General features: G+C 41.9%; 1 protein-coding gene across 1 annotated transcript in view; it reads right to left on the bottom strand.

Moving 5' to 3' along the window:
- LOC122934592 (glypican-5-like) overlaps positions 1-19110 on the bottom strand; it is a 257402-nt gene that overhangs the window by 151165 nt on the left and 87127 nt on the right. The window contains exon 5 of the mRNA XM_044290171.1: positions 8941-9061. Coding sequence (XP_044146106.1) covers positions 8941-9061 — 121 coding nt within the window. The remainder of the gene's footprint in view (positions 1-8940; positions 9062-19110) is intronic.

Raw genomic sequence — 19110 nt, 5'->3', positions numbered from 1 at the left:
TTGTTTTAATATTGATGATTTTGGCATACAGCTCATGAAAACCCAAATTTCCTATCTCAAAAAATTAGCATATCATGAAAAGGTTCTCTAAACGAGCTATTAACCTAATCATCTGAATCAACTAATTAACTCTAAACACCTGCAAAAGATTCCTGAGGCATTTAAAAACTCCCAGCCTGGTTCATTACTCAAAACCGCAATCATGGGTAAGACTGCCGACCTGACTGCTGTCCAGAAGGCCATCATTGACACCCTCAAGCAAGAGCGTAAGACACAGAAAGAAATTTCTGAACGAATAGGCTGTTCCCAGAGTGCTGTATCAAGGCAAGTCTGTGGGAAGGAAAAAGTGTGGCAGAAAACGCTGCGGTGACCGGACTCTGAGGAAGATTGTGGAGAAGGACCGATTCCAGACCTTGGGGGACCTGCGGAAGCAGTGGACTGAGTCTGGAGTAGAAACATCCAGAGCCACCGTGTACAGGCGTGTGCAGGAAATGGGCTACAGGTGGCGCATTCCCCAGAAACAGCGGCAGAAGCGCCTGACCTGGGCTACAGAGAAGCAGCACTGGACTGTTGCTCAGTGGTCCAAAGTACTTTTTTCGGATGAAAGCAAATTTTGCATGTCATTCGGAAATCAAGGTGCCAGAGTCTGGAGGAAGACTGGGGAGAGGGAAATGCCAAAATGCCTGAAGTCCAGTGTCAAGTACCCACAGACAGTGATGGTCTGGGGTGCCATGTCAGCTGCTGGTGTTGGTCCACTGTGTTTTATCAAGGGCAGGGTCAATGCAGCTAGCTATCAGGAGATTTTGGAGCACTTCATGCTTCGATCTGCTGAAAAGCTTTATGGAGATGAAGATTTCATTTTTCAGCACGACCTGGCACCTGCTCACAGTGCCAAAACCACTGGTAAATGGTTTACTGACCATGGTATTACTGTGCTCAATTGGCCTGCCAACTCTCCTGACCTGAACCCCATAGAGAATCTGTGGGATATTGGGAAGAGAAAGTTGAGAGACGCAAGACCCAACACTCTGGATGAGCTTAAGGCCGCTATCGAAGCATCCTGGGCCTCCATAACACCTCAGCAGTGCCACAGGCTGATTGCCTCCATGCCACGCCGCATTGAAGCAGTCATTTCTGCAAAAGGAATCCCGACCAAGTATTGAGTGCATAACTGAACATAATTATTTGAAGGTTGACTTTTTTTGTATTAAAAACACTTTTCTTTTATTGGTCGGATGAAATATGCTAATTTTTTGAGATAGGAAATTTGGGTTTTCATGAGCTGTATGCCAAAATCATCAATATTAAAACAATAAAAGGCTTGAACTACTTCAGTTGGTGTGTAATGAATCTAAAATATATGAAAGTCTAATGTTTATCAGTACATTACAGAAAATAATGAACTTTATCACAATATGCTAATTTTTTGAGAATGACCTGTATATTGGAGCACTCTGCATATAAAGCTATTGTAATGTCCTGCCGTGCCAACCATTTTCTCCAGTCTCAGTCAACTTCTAGCAGCTTGAAAAATGTAGCAACAGTGACCCACACCTGTATTGTGCACGCAATAAGCGCATATTACATTGCCGATTTTCGCAATCAAGAAAATAATAGCAAATTCGCGAACTCGCGAATATTTGGATGTAGTAGAGTTAACACACATGCTTTATGAGACGTGTTATCTAAACTAAATGCGTTAAGCAAACACCTTCAATTGCTTTTCAATGGCTTTTGTTTCAAGATAGCGCGATGAGTTAAGAAATTTGAGTTTGTGTGTTGACCCTGCTACATCTATACATCTGTATGACAAACATTCACCCAAATATTTGCAAAATATCTCAAATTCAAATATTGCCCCTGCCGCTCATCACTAATCTTCTCTTCCCCCACCAGATGTGCGTAAGGACATGATTGCACATTTCCCAGTGAAAACCACGCGAGGACGCTGCAGACACTGTGATAAAGGATATACCAGCACACTGTTCAGCAAGTGCAATGTCCGTCTCTGTTTTTCAGATGACAAGAACTGTCTTTGGGACTATCACTGCAAATGAACACTGTCATGAGTGATTTACATTCTAAGGCCTCTTTCACACTTGCGTTGTCCGAATCCGGCGCGTACTCCATGTGCCGGAATTACACGCCGGATCCGGAAAAACGCAAGTGAACTGAAAGCATCTGAAGACGGATCCGTCTTCAAAATGCGTTCAGTGTTACTATGGCAGCCAGGACGCTATTAAAGTCCTGGTTGCCATAGTAGTAGTGGGGAGCGGTGGAGCAGTATACTTACAGTCCGTGCGGCTCCCGGGGTGCTCCAGAATGACATCAGAGCGCCCCATGCGCATGGATGACGTGCCATGCGATCACGTCAGCCATGCGCATGGGGCGCCCTGACGTCACTCTGAAGCGCCCCGGGAGCCGCACGGATGGTAAGTATACTGCTCCCCCGCTCCCCACTACACTTTACCATGGCTGCCAGGACTTTAGCATCCCGGCAGCCATGGTAACCATTCAAAAAAAGCTAAACGTCGGATCCGGCAATGCGCCGAAACAACGTTTAGCTTAAGGCCGGATCTGGATCAATGCCTTTCAATGGGCATTAATTCCGGATCCGGCCTTGTGGCAAGTGTTCAGGATTTTTGGCCGGAGCAAAAAGCACAGCATGCTGCGGTATTTTCTCCGGCCAAAAAAAGTTCCGGTCCTGAACTGAAGACATCCTGATGCATCCTGAATAGATTTCTCTCCATTCAGAATGCATGGGGATAATCCTGATCAAGATTCTTCTGGCATAGAGCCCCGACGACGGAACTCTGTGCCGGAAGAAAAGAACGCAAGTGTGAAAGAGCCCTAATCCTGTTTTTCTAAAATATTATTATTAATAAATCCTAGTTGAAAAAAATGCTAATTTGTGCAGGTATTATTCATACAATTACATGTTTACAAGTGCAAAATTTAGAAGTTGTGCTCCCAACTAGGCCCAACATTGCAATATTACAACAAATTCCTAAAAACTAACTAAAACTAAAAATTAAAACTCTTCAATTTCTGCATCAGAGGCATCCTACAACAACATCTGAAAGATAAAAACATTTTTACTCATTTTATTCTATATTTGGGGTTTTCAGGGCTAAATGCATACCTTTGTTATGCAGATTGGTTGCCTAATTCTGGAGAAAAAGTACATTTAATCCATATGTACCATGCCTGGAGGGGAGCACGACAGAGAAAAGGATGGGAGTGGCAAGGTGTGGTAGTAGTCCCAATGCTCATGGTGGTGTGTCCCTCTCCCTCTCTCCCAGGACAGTTACATTGAAGAGGGATGATAGGTGTAGTTCTCTGTGAGAGTGTGGTATAAGGACAAGAGACCAGACGAGAATAGAGGTGGTGCAGGCTAACATTTACCCAAAGTCTTTACTGGAGAGCAAATTCTAACCAATCATCCACATAAAATGGAGGCACAATTCTTAAACAGTTCTAATAGGTTCTGGGCTGAATCAAGGAGATTATCTCCTGGTCCCTTTTAAGATGCATTTGCTCGTAAAACACTTCTACATTTGAATCAAGCCTGGGGGTGCAATTCCTGTGCCTATAATTTCCACCCTAAAACAGAAACAAAATCTGTCACAATGGTATGACTGAGAGGCCTTTTTTTTCCCAGTCAAGGGGCTGTGAATTCTAGAAGCCATTAACATGCATTACCTTCACAGGCAAATTTAATGCACCCTCTTTTTTGGGCTCCTCAAACTTGTCAATAGTTCTTTTCAACTGTCAGTCTCATGGGTTCTCTGGAGTCTTCCGTGCATCCCAAATTCTCCAAAAGCTGCTTACTTGCAGGACTGGAGTTCTGCTAGTTGCTCACCCTTCAACTTAGACACCGACTAACTAACCTCTCAGGAAAAAGGCCAAGCCCAGGGGTTATGGCCTGTCCCTTCCTGGAGACAGTTGTCAAGGAATTGGAATTAACCCTGTGATTCAGCCTGAAGTAAATTGAATTTACAGAGCACAGTATAACATCTAAAACTACGCTAAATAACATATAAAACCCTAAGTGGTCTAATAGATCACTGTACGCATGCAAATGAAGAGTTAAGTGCAACAAGGGTGAACGCAAGCCACTCTGTACACCCTTGCTTCCCCACTTTCCTCTGCCAGCCCCTCACTCTCCTTCTTGATTAACAGGGCCATGTTGCTGCAAAGTCATCTCGTTTTTTGCTGAAAATGCTTTATACAGCGATACATTTTCCTTCATTTATTGGCTGTAAATATTTTACATGCACATATAATCGCTCAGACTAATGGTTTATGGCTAAAAGCCTGCGCATATAAGCAAAATGGGGCAGATTTACTAATCCTATAGACTGTTTAAAATCGCACCTGAGTTTTCAAAAACAGTTGTCATAATGGCTGCATTTCTTTGCAAATTCAACTGAAGAAACAGTTTTTTAGGCTTTCCTAAAGTCTGTTTCAGCCATATTAGTCCCTGTTTTAGCTGTACAGCTAGATACATTTCACTCAGAAGCAGTAGGTGTCTCCCTTCTGTTCCATCTAAAGGTACTGTATGTAGTGATCTCCCTTACTTTCCACTACCTTTGTCATCTTCTAAGGAGCACACAAAGCTGATAAGGAGGTAGAGATCAGATTTACAGACACACAGGAGCTTATCTGCTCTTCAGAAGCAGTGTAGAAACAGTTCTTTTATCAGGTTCAGGAGCTCAGCTAGCTCTGGCACAGCCGCATTTCCTGTGAGCTGTCTTCTGAGTCTCTGTTACAAGAAACAGATCTTTAAACATATACAAATATAATGCTAGAATATAACATATGGCCTAAATAGTTCTACCCACAAGCCAATAACATGTGCATAGTGGTGAAAATAGGAGGCCTATCCACAGTAAAGTAAGTATATGTAAAATACCAAGGATCAGCTGGAAAAACAGCCAACCACCCAATTAATGAAGACACATGGCCAAACACCACTAAAAAACATGCATTGGTAGTCCAGGAAAAGACAAAATGATATTAAATAATAATAAATAATAATACAAAGTAGTAAGTTGTAACGGGCTCTCTGCCCCCCCCCCCTTCCCAGTTTGGTTAGTATTTTACATATACTTACTTTACTGTGGATAGGCCTCCTATTTTCACCACTATGCACATGCTATTGGCTTGTGGGTAGAACTATTTACGCCATCTATGGGATTCTGTATACATGGAGTTTACTGCCTGGTTTGTCTTTTTAGTTTTACCGTTTCGGGATCAATAGATTGTTTTCTTTGGGATTTGTTACATATCCCTCTTCATTATTACAATCTATTTTTCCCGCAACATTACTCTATATCAGGACTGATATCTTATAGTTATTTATCTGATCTACCATCCTGGGGGGTTTGTTCTACATCCCAGCACTTCTCACATGGATATTTTATTATATTCATTATATCACTTTTGTGTTTTGTGTATATGTCCTTTTGTGTATGTAATAAATATTTGTATTATATGTGTGGTATTTTTGATAGGGAACAGATCTTGCCTAACAATAAGAAGTAGGCTATTAAAGGGGCTATCTAAACCAGCCCCTGAATCTGAATAGTTTTCTAATTTAGTAAAGCCACTGAGTTATTCACTGAAATCTATCTGTATAGCACCACCTGCTGTTTGCTCCTTTTCTAATTTCTGTGTCCTGCTCACTAAAATGGAATCCTCAGTTACATCTTTAAGACACGCCCCCCTGAGCTGCCAACTAGAAATAAATCTAGCAGAGCAATTAAAACAATGAATGGCAAGAGCTCTGGATCCATGTGAGCTACAGGGATGGTTCTAACTTTATTAGAAAGACACTGCCGTGTACTATATGATATAATTATAATTATTATAATTTTTTACATTAATCATGGGCAGTGGCGTGCCTAGGGTGTTTGGCACCCGGGGCGGGTCCTTTCTCTGCCCCCCCCAATACTTGACCACATATCTCTTACATCCAGGGACATCTCCTGTCATGTAGACCTTCTCTTTCCTCTTCTCCTTTGTTAGACCGCCATGACAAATTATTTCAGCTGCATCTCGTCTCTACAGAGTTTGTAACACAGACATGTTAGATTTCTCAATTTTTCCATCAACCAGATTTTGGATGTCTTACTTTATCGTTTACATGTCTATTTTTGGACAATCTCCTCTTGCCATGAATATCTATGGGCAGACTTGATTTGTCTTTTCTGAGGATGAAGGGACGACGGCAATGAGCGCCGCAGCCTGGGTGCTATAATCTGCAGATGGAGGGTTCCCTGCTGTGCTTCGGGAATATAGTGTGCCAGCACAACCACCACTGATGGATTGCTGGATGGTCATAACCATAAAAACGAGCAGTGTATAAGGTGATGGGAAAATGAATGAAGCCAGCAAAGGAAGCAATATGGATAATAACAATACATTGGTAAGTGTCTTTTATTACCTGCATCTACATGATAAATGGCACTTACTGGAGTGAGACAACCCCTATAGGAGAGTGTTTGGAAGAAAGCAGTCATGTTTGTCTAGTCCCAGACAGCCTCCTTAACTTATCAGTGTTTTTTGGTGTGTTGGAGGATGTATCCAGAGAGAAGCCACAAAACACAGTGAGAACATACAAACCCCATGCAGATGTTGGTCTTGGTTGGATTTGAACCCTGGAGAAAGCCCTGCAAAGTAACAGAGCTAACTTGGCGCCACCATGTCACCCATTGTTGGCTGACTAGTTGAGCCTCATGCACAAGACCATTTTTCCCACCCCCTTAACAGTGACCTCTACAGCACCCGCCCCTTTATTAGTGACCTCCACAGTACCCCATCTTCTTAACAGTAATTTCCACAACACCCTGTCCCCTTTAACAATGGCCTCTACAGCAATCTACCCCTTAACACTGACCTCTATAGTGGACCTCCACAGCAGCCTGCCCCTAGGGTGGCCAGAGGTCAGGTTTTAAGCCAGACAGTCCGGCTTTCAGACTCCCTTTCCTCTGTCCGGTGCAGGGCCTGGACGGACACAGGGATGTCCTTATAAACAGCTCACTCTCAGACAGCAGCACTGTGCTGTCTGAGCGTGAGCTGCAGGGAGAAAGTTACCCTCTCTCCCACCCCTGCAGCTGACAGAAGTTGATTTTTCATCAAAGGCCGGCTCTATATAATATGCATATCATTTTATTTATAGAATAATTCACATAAAAATACCAATTGTGCAATCTAAAGAAAAAAAAAAGTAAAACATATATATACAATATATGTCACGTAATAGCGTATAGTATAGCAATTGTAATCACAGTCCCTCTTTTGGTTCCTGTTGCGGAGCTCACGCAATGCTTTGGAACCCTTATTAATATATAGCGGTCTTATAAAGAAAAATGATCGACATTTATTATATTCCTCGTGTGTCTTTTATATTCATGCAGTATAACTTTGTTTCCACTTTGTTTTACTTTCCCATATGCGGCATACTTCATATACACTCGGGCCATATACAATGTTTGTCTTGCTTACCCGTCTCCTGGTGTGTTTATTCAATGTCGGGAATAGTGCTTGGTACGTACGTGGCTTTTTCCTGTATGGCTGTTCTCTTTCAGAAACACTGGATCTCGCTGCTAGGTCGCGCGCTGGTGCCAGCACTTTTCTTTTAGCGCATGCGGATTAGGGATGTCTGAACCCCAACTTCACTTCGTGACATATGTTTGATTTTTACCTTCATTTTTTTAATCCCTGTTGGCTGCAGAGTGGGAGGGGTCGTGGCCTATTGGGACCTGGGGGTGGGGTTTTTAGTCCGTCTTTTGAGGGTGGCCTGAAAAGCCATCCTACCTGCCCCCTTAACTGTGACCTCCACAGCACTCCGCTCCCTTAACAGTGTCATCCACAGCGCCCTGCTGGTTGGGTTGTTATGGAAACCTGGAGTAAAACTGTGTGTATGTGGAGACTAAGGGCCTGCGAGCTTCTTTTGGCTGATGAGGGTCATGTGACCATGCTTCTATTGGCTAATGCATTCTTTTGTAATATCTCAGGAACGGAACGTGCTAAAGAGCTGAGACCCGGTCTAAAACCTTCTGGGACACCTGATGTACCTGTGTGCCAAATTTTGTGATTGTAAATGCGACTGTGCGGATTCCTTTAGAGGACATACACTCAGTTTTATATATTAGATAGGTTAATCATGTCCCCCCTTAGACGTTTCGTCTCAAGACTAAATAAATGTAATTATTTTCATCTTTCTTCATAACTAAGACCCTCCATGCCCCTTACCAGTTTGGTCGCTCTCCTTTGTACTTTTTCCAGCTGCAGTGCGTCCTTTCTATGTCTATGTACTGGTGCCCAGAACTGAACTGCATATTCCAGATAAGACCGCACCAACGCTTTGTAAAGTGGTAATATTAAATCCCTGACCCGCGGTCCATGCCTCGTTCAATGCATGACAATATCCTGGTGGCCTTAGAAGCAGCTGATTGACATTGCTGTTATTTAATCTATGATCTACATCCAAATCCTTCTCTGCCTGTGTCATTCCACCTAGGACATATGATGCATGTAAATTACTAGTACTGAGATGAATAACTTTACATTTATTCACATTAAGGGTCCATTCACAAGACTGTCCATTTTGCTATTCCGCAAAACACGGATACCGGCAATATGCACACCTCATTGCATGTAGACCCATTGACTTCAATAGGTCAGCGATCCGCAAGATGCAGAAAAGAATAGGACATGCCTTATAATTTGCAGCACAACCACATGGACCTGGAAGCACACGGAACGGCTTCTGTGCACTTCTGGGTCCGTGTGGCCATGCCACAAAAGATAAGACATATTCTATTCTTTGCCGTATCTTGTGGATCGCGGCCCCATAGAAGTCTGACAGTATAGGACCTTCCACAACATACCAGGTGTTATCTACAACATCCAGCCACTGACTGCTCCCCATACCTGAATGAAAAGTCGCATCTTATTGATTACTTGGTTGATGATGACATTGGACCCTCGGACTTTAACTTCTGGATTGTTTACTTGATCTTGAAAATCACTGGAAACAACGAGGTTGGAGTAACTATGGAAAAAAGGAAGACGTGGGTGACCCTGATATGACAGTACAGATGAGTTTGGCAGTCCTGCTAAAAAATCTTTCAAACCTGACTGTGCACGCTCGCGGAAAAGTATAATTTCACTTTAGATTTTATATAAACAAAGAATACAATGCTGACCAAATAAAGTGTTTTATGCCAGGGCAGCAAAAGATAAAAATATAAAGGCATGGCATCATTAAAGCAGAAAGACAAATAGACAAAAGGTATAAAAAAAATGTAAGTACATATAATACCCTCCTGTGATCGGCAGGACTGTAAATACCAAACTACAGGCAACAACTGGAATTGATCTGCCCTCTAATCCTCTTTTTGGGTGGTACTTGAGCCTTAAAGGAGTTGTGCCACAAATAATATTCAGCATTTTAAAAACCAGCACCTGGATCTGAATACTTTTGCAATTGAATATAATTAAAAACTTAGTATAGCCAGTGAGCTATTCAATAAAATGTATCTGTAATGCACCATCTGCTGTTTGTTTGTTTTTTCCTTATTTCTTGCCCGCCTCACTCTCAGTTTAAATCTTCAACTTTCACCAGCCATATGTTATATTAGAAGTTGTGTCAGTTACTGGGAAAGGATACGCCCCTGAGCTGCAGCAGAAAGGACACGCCCCTGGGCTGCAACAGAAAGGACACGCCCCTGAGCTGCTAAAGATAGCACAAACTGGAGTAATGAATGAATAGCTGGGAATGGGTACCACGTGAGGCACAGGGCTGGTTCTAGCCTTGTTAGAAAGAGATTTTCATGTACTATGTGATGTCTGATTTTCATTTTTTACATCAGTCATGAGAGAACCCCTTTAATGACTGCAGCAATAGTCATTGCTCTTGTGGTTTACTCAATGATCCGTCCAGTCACAGAGCGCACTACTGGGAGCCATACTGGTCCAGAGAAAATGTACCCAATCTTGGCAGAGAAGTGGCCATGCATGCCAGTCCTATTATAGCGAACAGGAGTTGGAGTAAGAGCTTCTGGTATGTTATGACAGTGTTTTATAGAAAAAAACCTTTTTATGAGGATCTGACACTTCTCCTGACATGGCTGTTTTAGTAAATAATTAAATTCTACATAATTACAATTCTAGAGCATTTATTTGTATTACTCTATGTTGTGTCATTCCTCTATTATTCCTGCTAGAAGTGTATGAATAAAGATATAGCTGCGTTTTACCAGCTGGAGGTGTGTCAAAAAATGAGTCCTCACATAGACATGCATAGAAAACAGGGCAATTAAAAAAATAATTATTTTTCAAAACACAAGAAAAACTATATAAATGTGATATTGCTGCAATTGTACTGACCCAGACAATGAAGGTAACAGCTCAGGTTTACTGCATAGAGAACGCTGTAACAACAAAATCCATAAAACGGTTGTGGAATTGCATTTTTTTTTTCCAATTCCACCCCATTTGTAATTTTTTGCCAGCTTCCTACTACATTGTATATAAAATTAAAAGGTGCCATTAGAAAGTACAACTCGTCCCGCAAAAAACAAGCTCTCACATGACTGTGAAAAATAAAAAAAAGTTATGTCTCTGGTAAGGCGGGGAGAGAAAATGAAAACGCAAAAACGGAAAATCGCTGGGTCTTCTAAAAGTAAAATTCCTGCTTTGAAGTCCAGGAGGCGGTCCTACCCATGACTGACAGCTCTCTCTGTATATACAGTCATAGAGGGAAGGCTGTCCGTCACTGATAGGACAGGTTTTACTGAATATTTTCCCATAAAACCATACATCAGTCTGCTCTATAACATACTGCCTGCAGCCAGGGGAGCACCACCAATGAGGCCAGGTGAGGCGATCACCTCAAGAGAGGGGCAGCCGAAGGGCCACGGGCTGAAGGGAAGGGGTTAGGTTAAGGAATTGGCATTGCGGAGGGAGCGGCGCCATTTCAGTTTTCGCCTCAGGCAGCAGAAAGGCTAGGTGCACCCCTGCAGCTTAGACACCATGTTCATTGTGACTGGTTTGTCAGATTACCACTGCATATCACTGGTTAGCAGTCACTACATTCATTCTTGCATCTCTCCTGATCCTAGGGAACTATTTCCACTCTCACAGAATAATCTCGTACTGAGAATAACCAAACCACGGCACAATTTTACAGCGAGTAACAGTGAATCTAATTATAATATACTATTGACAACAGTGGCAAAATCTATATGATCAATGGTGCATTGCTGATTACGGTACCAGGCGGGGGTATGGCGGTAAATCAGCATGTAAGCAGCCTATACACATATTACAGTCACCTCTCTCTGTATTATACAGTATAGTACTAATATATGAGGCAATTCAAGACCAAATAATACCCAGATATACAATAGTAAAAAATGTAGGGGAAGGGCATAGCCTGTAGCAGTTCTTTCTACAGTCTATATGGCGATTATTTTTTGTTTCAGTGGTAAATGTATAATGATTAAGGCAGTGCAGTGACTACTTGTCATATATACGTGAGGTCATCCGGAGGTAAGTACTGTAACTGGTCTTTCTGCCGGTGCCTGACCCCTGGAGTCAGGAAGATGATGTCTGCACGCTTTATTTCTAGAGGTAATTACACATGTATTCCCATCATGCACGCACACGTATGTAGTGCCGCTGCAGTATTAGTGACCATTATGCGCCTGCTTTAATGAAAAACGATGTGACATTTGTGGTTCAGCTGCAGTACAGCGTTTGCTTCGTCTGGCGCGGCTGCCCTTTGTGCTGTATCTCTAATGGACTAATATAGATAGATACTGGGATCATTTATTACCGAGAAAAGCACACTAAGCAATATCAAGGCAGGAGGTGCATTTCTACAGTTCTCCTATGTTATCTGTAGTGGATGGTATTATGTGTAGAGCGCAACCGTGACCAAATACAGCTCAAGTATACATTTACATGTCATTAAGCTAAAGGGATTTTCATAAATTGAAGGGGTTCTCTAGGGCTAGGACAGGCCATTAAATGGGGTTATCCCATAAATCAAGTACATGACAACCTCCTTCTAACAAAGCTAGAACCAGCCCTGTACCTCACAAGGATCCAGAGATCTCTCCATTCATTGCTCTAATTGTTTTGCTAGATTTATTTCAAATTGTCAGATTAAGGGGTGTTTTATAACGTGAATTCAGAAGATTTGAGAAAGAATAAGCTTCCGCAGGCTAAGTGAATAAATATATTTAAAACAGAAAAATCGCATACAGAATAAATAATAATCACATGGGCTTCCCGATACAATATGGGGGGACTCCAGTCGCCATGTCATAGCACATGTCTGACACCCCATGGTTGTACAAGAGATACGGATAGTGTTTCTAATCAATGCATCCTACCTGGATGATTTTCCTGCCAATGAATTGTCTGTGTATGCCAGGTTTATACCTTCCTGCCCCTCCTCCAGTGTGCAGCACGCATGTCTCTGAAGAAAACACTCAGGAATATGACCTCCGTACAACGGGAAAGGAGTATGCTATCTAACTATCCCTAACTCACTACATTACAAGGAATATCATTACACAGAATATAGAAGGTAATATAAAAGGGAGCAAAATTACAGGGGACAGAACCAATCAGTAATTAAAAAATGAATTACCCTTAGAACACATGGGGTGTGTCCTTTCTGAAGGGTGTGTCCTTCTGCTGAAGGTAGTGACAGTTGAAGGATGGGGCCAAGCATGTGTTTCCGCCTTAGTGAGCAGGAAAGAGAAATAAAAAAAAGAGCAAACTGCAGGTGGCGCTATACAGATAGATTTGATTGAATAACTCAGTGGCTTTAATACATTTTTAAATACATGCAATTACAAAAGTATTCAGATCCAGGTGCTGCTTTGACAACTGTAGAATATTTTTCGTGGAACAACAACCCTTTTAATATTACATTGGTGAGGATCTACTGGCACCAAGCAAATTAAATGACTGAAGGGGAGGGGGAGGCACTCAGGGGAGTATTATATTCCTTTTATTGTTTACCAGGCACAGCGCCATACATTTTGTAGTGGCTGTGTCTGGTATTGCAGCTCAGCCTTTGTGCATGAACGAGACTAAGCAGCAGAAAGTTGCAAAACCAGGCATCACCATTACAAAATGTACAGAGCTGTGCCTGGTTTCAGTCAGGCAGATTCTCAGCATACTATGTTTGCCAGGTTGTGGTCAGATCTCCGCCAGTCCTTATTATAGTTAATGGGGCCGGTGGGCATTCAGGCAGCTTCGGGTAATACCAGATCCAGAACGTCAGTGTGAATCCGCCCTCTGAGCCTGCTGTGATCAACATCCTAAGGTAGACTATTCCACAGATTTACAGTTCTTATGGTGGAGACACCTTGTCACCTCAGGAGACTGAACTTTTTCTTCTCCAGATGGAGGCAGAGCCCCCTTGTGTTTTGAGGGGATTTTACATGAAATCGCTTTTCATCATATTGTTCGTATGGGCCATGTGGATGGCTTGTCACCAGAAAACCCATTTAAAGTTATGAAAGCTGAAAATCACTGATAAAGAGGGAAAGGGGGTTTGCCCGATACAATTCCCACTAGGCCAGAGGAGAGGTAATCCTGCCATCAGAGGAAAAGTGGCTGTACTTGATTAAAACCAGTGTGATCTGTTCCTCAAAATGATGGGAATCTCAACGACCAAAGACCTACTGGTCAGACTCACTAAACATTTCCCACCACTGCCTGCAATGCTGACACTAACATTTCCATTTTTTTTTTAATTATAAATCAGTAGTATATGTGAACACAAGAACCTCTATATTATATCTCATTAGGGACATATTCCTCGCCTTCCACGTTTCCCTTCCTGCCTGCTTTATATAAAAGTTCAGAAACCTCTTTAGCCACCACAAAAACAGCTAATGTGAAAGGGGTTACAACTGCAGCTTCTCTCTGTCCTTGTGCAATGCGTACTGTGAGAGGGTAATGGAGCAGCAAGGAGGGACACTGGATTAGCTTAGAGCACACATACAGTGTTTGCATCACACCATGGAGGACATGACTGTTCATCATGTGGATATTTACAGAACAGGTTTTATCTCTTTTTTTGTAGATAAGTGTGCTTCAAAGTTGTTGCCGATGGTTCACCCATGTACTGAATTCTATACACGTCTATAACCTCTGCCTGCTGATTCTACCACTGACTAATAAAATCTCAAATGCCGTATCTGTGAAAAAAATCAGCTAAGTGTTCAGACAAGGTGGGGTATGTGTCCAATCAAGAAAGGCAAATTAGCTCTCTTTGCAAAACGAAAGCTGAGCCTTACCAGATGTACGGTAACTATCCTATAAGTCAATGTTCGACCTTTAAAACAGGACTTGAGACATAACTTAGAATTATAGCTAAGGTATGAACTTTGGTATATGCCATGCTGGTATGGGTTCCCGTTTTTATGAAAGTATAGTCTGACCTGATTTCTTTTTCAGAAGCATAAGGTGAAAAAATGTATTCTGCATTGTAGCCTATTGTTGGTGTATAGCTTCCGAAATACAAAAAAGTGTGAACAAAAGCCTGCCGATATACTAATACATGGGTCTGCAACCTCCAGCACGTCAGCTTTTGTGAAACTACAACTCCCAGTTTACACATGTGCTCAACTGTTCTCAGACCTCCCATTGAAATCACTGGGGCATGCTGGGAGATGTAGTTTCACAGCAGCTGCTGATTGCTGACCAGTGTCATAATATGTAATAGTTTACAATAATAGATATACTCCATCTATGTACTTTGTGGGCATCCGACACTCTCCTATACACTAAGCTCTATTCCTCCTGGTACATGAACTAGTGGTCATGGATGGTTTTCAGTAGCATTTATTATTTGGAATACCGTAACTAGAACCGAATGAAATATTGAAAGAGGACAACTTGTGGTTTTTATTTTGACATTTTAGAATTTTATATTTTAGAAGGAAATGCTTTGTTAGGTCACCATCCAAATCCCACACTCCAAAAACATGCAAAATTAGCAAATATGCTAATTGGCCTCATATGAAATGGTTCTTCTGATGTGTGTTCGTCATGGAGAAATTGTTTCTAAGTAATTGGAAATAATTACAGTAATAAAACCATACTTTGATCAGGGTAATTTCTTTAATCTGACCCCTAGATAATCCGGCATGTAACAAAAATAGTTCTGGGGTCAGTGATGGTTGGTGGGTCCTGACAACGAATCTCCGGCAGTAGTGGTGGAGGGTCTTTGATTTTAGTTGTGTAGGCCTAGAAACTTGCTCAGGTGCCCTATCCACATTCCAGAGCTTACATAGCGTGGACAAAGCACTGGGGTCGCACAGCTCAGATGGTAGTACCTGGTCTGTGGTGGTACTGGAATGAGAATATACATTATATATTGAGATAAGCGAAGTTTTGGAAAATTTGATTTGGCTGCTTTGCCGAATTTTACAAAAAAATTTGGGAAGTAGCAGCGCAATGACTGAGAGCTGCGATAGTGGCGCCCCCTATCATTGTACCCCTCAGATGCCGCATTCATACATGAGTAATAATACAGTTTGAAATTAACAGGAAAAAAATCAATTTAAATCATACTTACCGCCTCGATTTGCTCGCGACGGGCTGGCCACCGCCATCTTGCTTGAAGATCTTGCGCAAAATCTTGTGCGGCCCAGGATGACCCATCATACATCACCACGCACAAAATTTCGGCGGAGATCTTCAATCAAGATGGCGTGGCTGGCCCGTCGCAAGCAAATGGAGGAGGTATGATTTTTTTGGTTTTTTACACTATTTCAGGTTTAATAGATTCGCTACCACAAAGTACAAAGAAATTAGGCTATGAGGTGAATCGAATTAATCCTGAAATTCGGATCGAATTCCACTTCGTTGGATTCGATTCGCTCATCTCTAATAATATACATATAGTCAAGCTTCTGATTACCTTAGGGACTTTGATACTGTGACCAGTTCCCCTGCAAATCTGCTGCTGTACAAAGCGAATTTCCTTCATACAGACGTCTGATTATTCTCCTTACTGGGTGTAAGCTTTTTGAAGTCATTATGGCTATAAAATCAGAGGCAGTGGAAGCTCTTAGGCCCCGATGAAATTTTCTGGAACAAAATCTGACACAAGTGAAGGCCCCCTGACACTGTTCTATCCTGCAGAGATTACAATCTACAGCCCGCCCCTGCAAGCATCCCAATTTCTCAATTTTTTAGGCCAATCACTTTACTCTTCTCGTCTCGGCAAATCCATCATAGGCTGTAAGGTGTCAGTTGTAGCTTGCGGCTCTGTGATATCACCAGCAGTACAGTATGCAGTGGTCACATTTTTTTAGGCAACCTTGAGGGAACGTTCATCATCCATGCACTAATTGTTACAGGCAGGTCTTTCCATCATTAAGACGTGAGCTGCAAAAACTGCATCCCCTGCACCTCGCCTTCCAGACGTTGCTTTTGTAGCAATACGCCATCTACGTTTCAAGAGCATATTTATTGATTGTAGAGCAGCAGTTTCTTAATGTGCGCTCATTTACCTCGATCAGCTGGTCTGTTTCTGCTGAACACAGCATCATCCAAAATAGCAACACATTTACAGCCCTGCTGTGTCACTTGAAACCAAGGAGTCAATGCTTGTCCTTAATGCCACCCGACCAGCAAAATCAGCATGGAGTCATGTACAGAAATCATGGCCTCTAAGGGTACTTTCACGCTAGCGTTTTTCTTTTCCGGTATTGAGTTCCGTCCTAGGGGCTAAAATCCTGAAAAAAACTGATCAGTTTTATCCTAATGCATTCTGAATGGAGAGCAATCCGTTCAGGATGCATCAGGATGTCTTCAGTTCAGTCTTTTTGACTGATCAGGCTTTTCAGAAAACCGTGGCATGTTGTATTTTTACCTCCGGCCAAAAATCCGGAACACTTTGACTGAACGCCGGATCCGGCCTTTTTCCTATTGACTTGCATTAACGCCGGATCCGGCGCCGTGTGTTCAGTCAAACCGGATCTGGCTTTTGCATGTTAAAGAGGACCTTTCACTACGCTACAAACTAAAAACTAACTAGATCAGTGGGCAGAGCGGCGCCCAGGGGTCCCCCTGCACTTACTAGTAAGTCTGGGCGCCGCTCTGTTCGCCCGGTATAGGCTCCGGTGTCTGCGCTCCCTCTGACTGATTTCTTGTAGGAGGCATGTCCCTTGCTGCACTGCTGGCCAATCGCAGCGCACAGCTCATAGCTGCTGTGCCGTTTCAGCCCCCGATTCTTGACGGGATCACAGAGGGAGGGGACCCCTCTCCCTATCACCCGCTGCTCTGTTGTGGCAGCGAGTGATGGTTACCATGGCAACCAGTAAGGCTAAGTCTGATCAGACAGCTAAAGGCAGAAGTCTGATCAGACTAAAGCCTCATTCACACGTCAGTGTTTTCTCATCAGTGATTCTGAGCCAAAACCAGGATTGGAGCCTCCCCAGACATAAGGTATAAGGGAAAGATCTGCACCTGTTCTGTGTTTAGAGCCGCACCTGGTTTTGGCTCAAAATCACTGATGAAAATCACTGACAGAACACTGACGTGTGAATGAGGCTTAAGTGTAAAGTGAAAATACAGTACAGTACACTATATAGTGTACTGTATTGTTTTATACAGACATCAGACCCACTGGATCTTCAAGAACCAAGTGGGTCTGGGTCAAAAAAAATGTAAAAAAAAGTGAAAAAATATAATAAAAAAAAAACATTTATCACTGATTAAAAATAAAAATAAAATGCACTACACATGTTTGATATCACCGCGTCCATAAGAACCTGCTCTATAAAAATATCATGACCTAACCCCTCAGGTGAATACCGTATAAAAAAAAAAAAGTGTGAAAAAAGCCATTTTTTGTCACCTTACATCACAAAATTGTAATAGCAAGTGATCAAAAAGTCATACGCACCCCAAAATAGTGCCAATCAAACCGCCATCTCATCCCCCAAAAAATGTGTCCTTACACAAGACAGTCGCCCAAAAAATAAATAAAACTATGGCTTTCAGATTGTGGAGACCCTAAAGAATCATAAAAAAAAAAAAATGCTTTGTTATGTAAAACTGAAACAAACAACCAAAAAACGTAGTCATATTTGGTATTGTCGCGTCCGTCACAGTTGTCACAACGGTTGTCACAACCTGCTCTATAAAAATACCAAGTGATCTAACCTGTCAGATGAATGTTGTAAATAGCAAAAAATTAAAACTGTGCCAAAACTGCTATTTCTTGTTACCTTGCCCCGCAAAAAGTGTAATAAAGAAGCAACTAAAAATCATATGTACCCTAAAATAGTACTAACAAAATTGCCACCCTATCTTGTAGTTTCCAAAATGGGGTCACTTTTTTGAGTTTCTACTCTAGCATCAGGGGGGCTTCAAATGGGACATGGTGTCAAAAAACCAGCAAAATTTGCCTTCCAAAAACCGAATGGCATTCCTTTCCTTCTGTGCCCTGCCGTGTGCCCGTACAGCTGTTTACGACCACATATGGGGTGTTTCTGTAAACTACAGAATCAGGGCCATAAATATTGAGTTTTGTTTGGCCGTTAACTCTTGATTTGTAACTAGAGAAAATGGATTCAAATAGAAAATCTGCCAGAAAAGTGAAATTTTAAAATGTTATCTCTATTCTCAATTCTTGTGGAACACCTAAAGGGTTAACAAAGTTAGTAAAATCAGTTTTGAATACCTTGAGGGGTGTAGTTTGTAAAAAGGGTTCATTTTTGGGTGGTTTATATTATATAAGCCTCACAAAGTGACTTCAGACCTGAACTGGTCCTGAAAAAGTGGGTTTTAGAAATTTTCTGAAAAATTTCTACATTTGCTTCTAAGTCTTCTAACGTCCCCAAAAAATAAAATGGCATTCACAAAATGATTCAAACATGAAGTAGACATATGGGGAATGTAAAGTAATAACTATTTTGGAGGTATTATAGAAGTAGGGAAATTTGGAAATTAGCAAATTTTTCCAAATTTTTGGTAAATTTGGATTTTTTTTATAAATAAAAATTAATTTTTTTGACTCCATTTTACCTGTGTCATGAAGTACAATATGTGACGAAAAAC

Source organism: Bufo gargarizans, chromosome 4, assembly GCF_014858855.1.
Source record: "Bufo gargarizans isolate SCDJY-AF-19 chromosome 4, ASM1485885v1, whole genome shotgun sequence".
NCBI classification, from domain to species: domain Eukaryota; kingdom Metazoa; phylum Chordata; class Amphibia; order Anura; family Bufonidae; genus Bufo; species Bufo gargarizans.
This window is presented reverse-complemented; position numbering and strand designations above follow the sequence as displayed.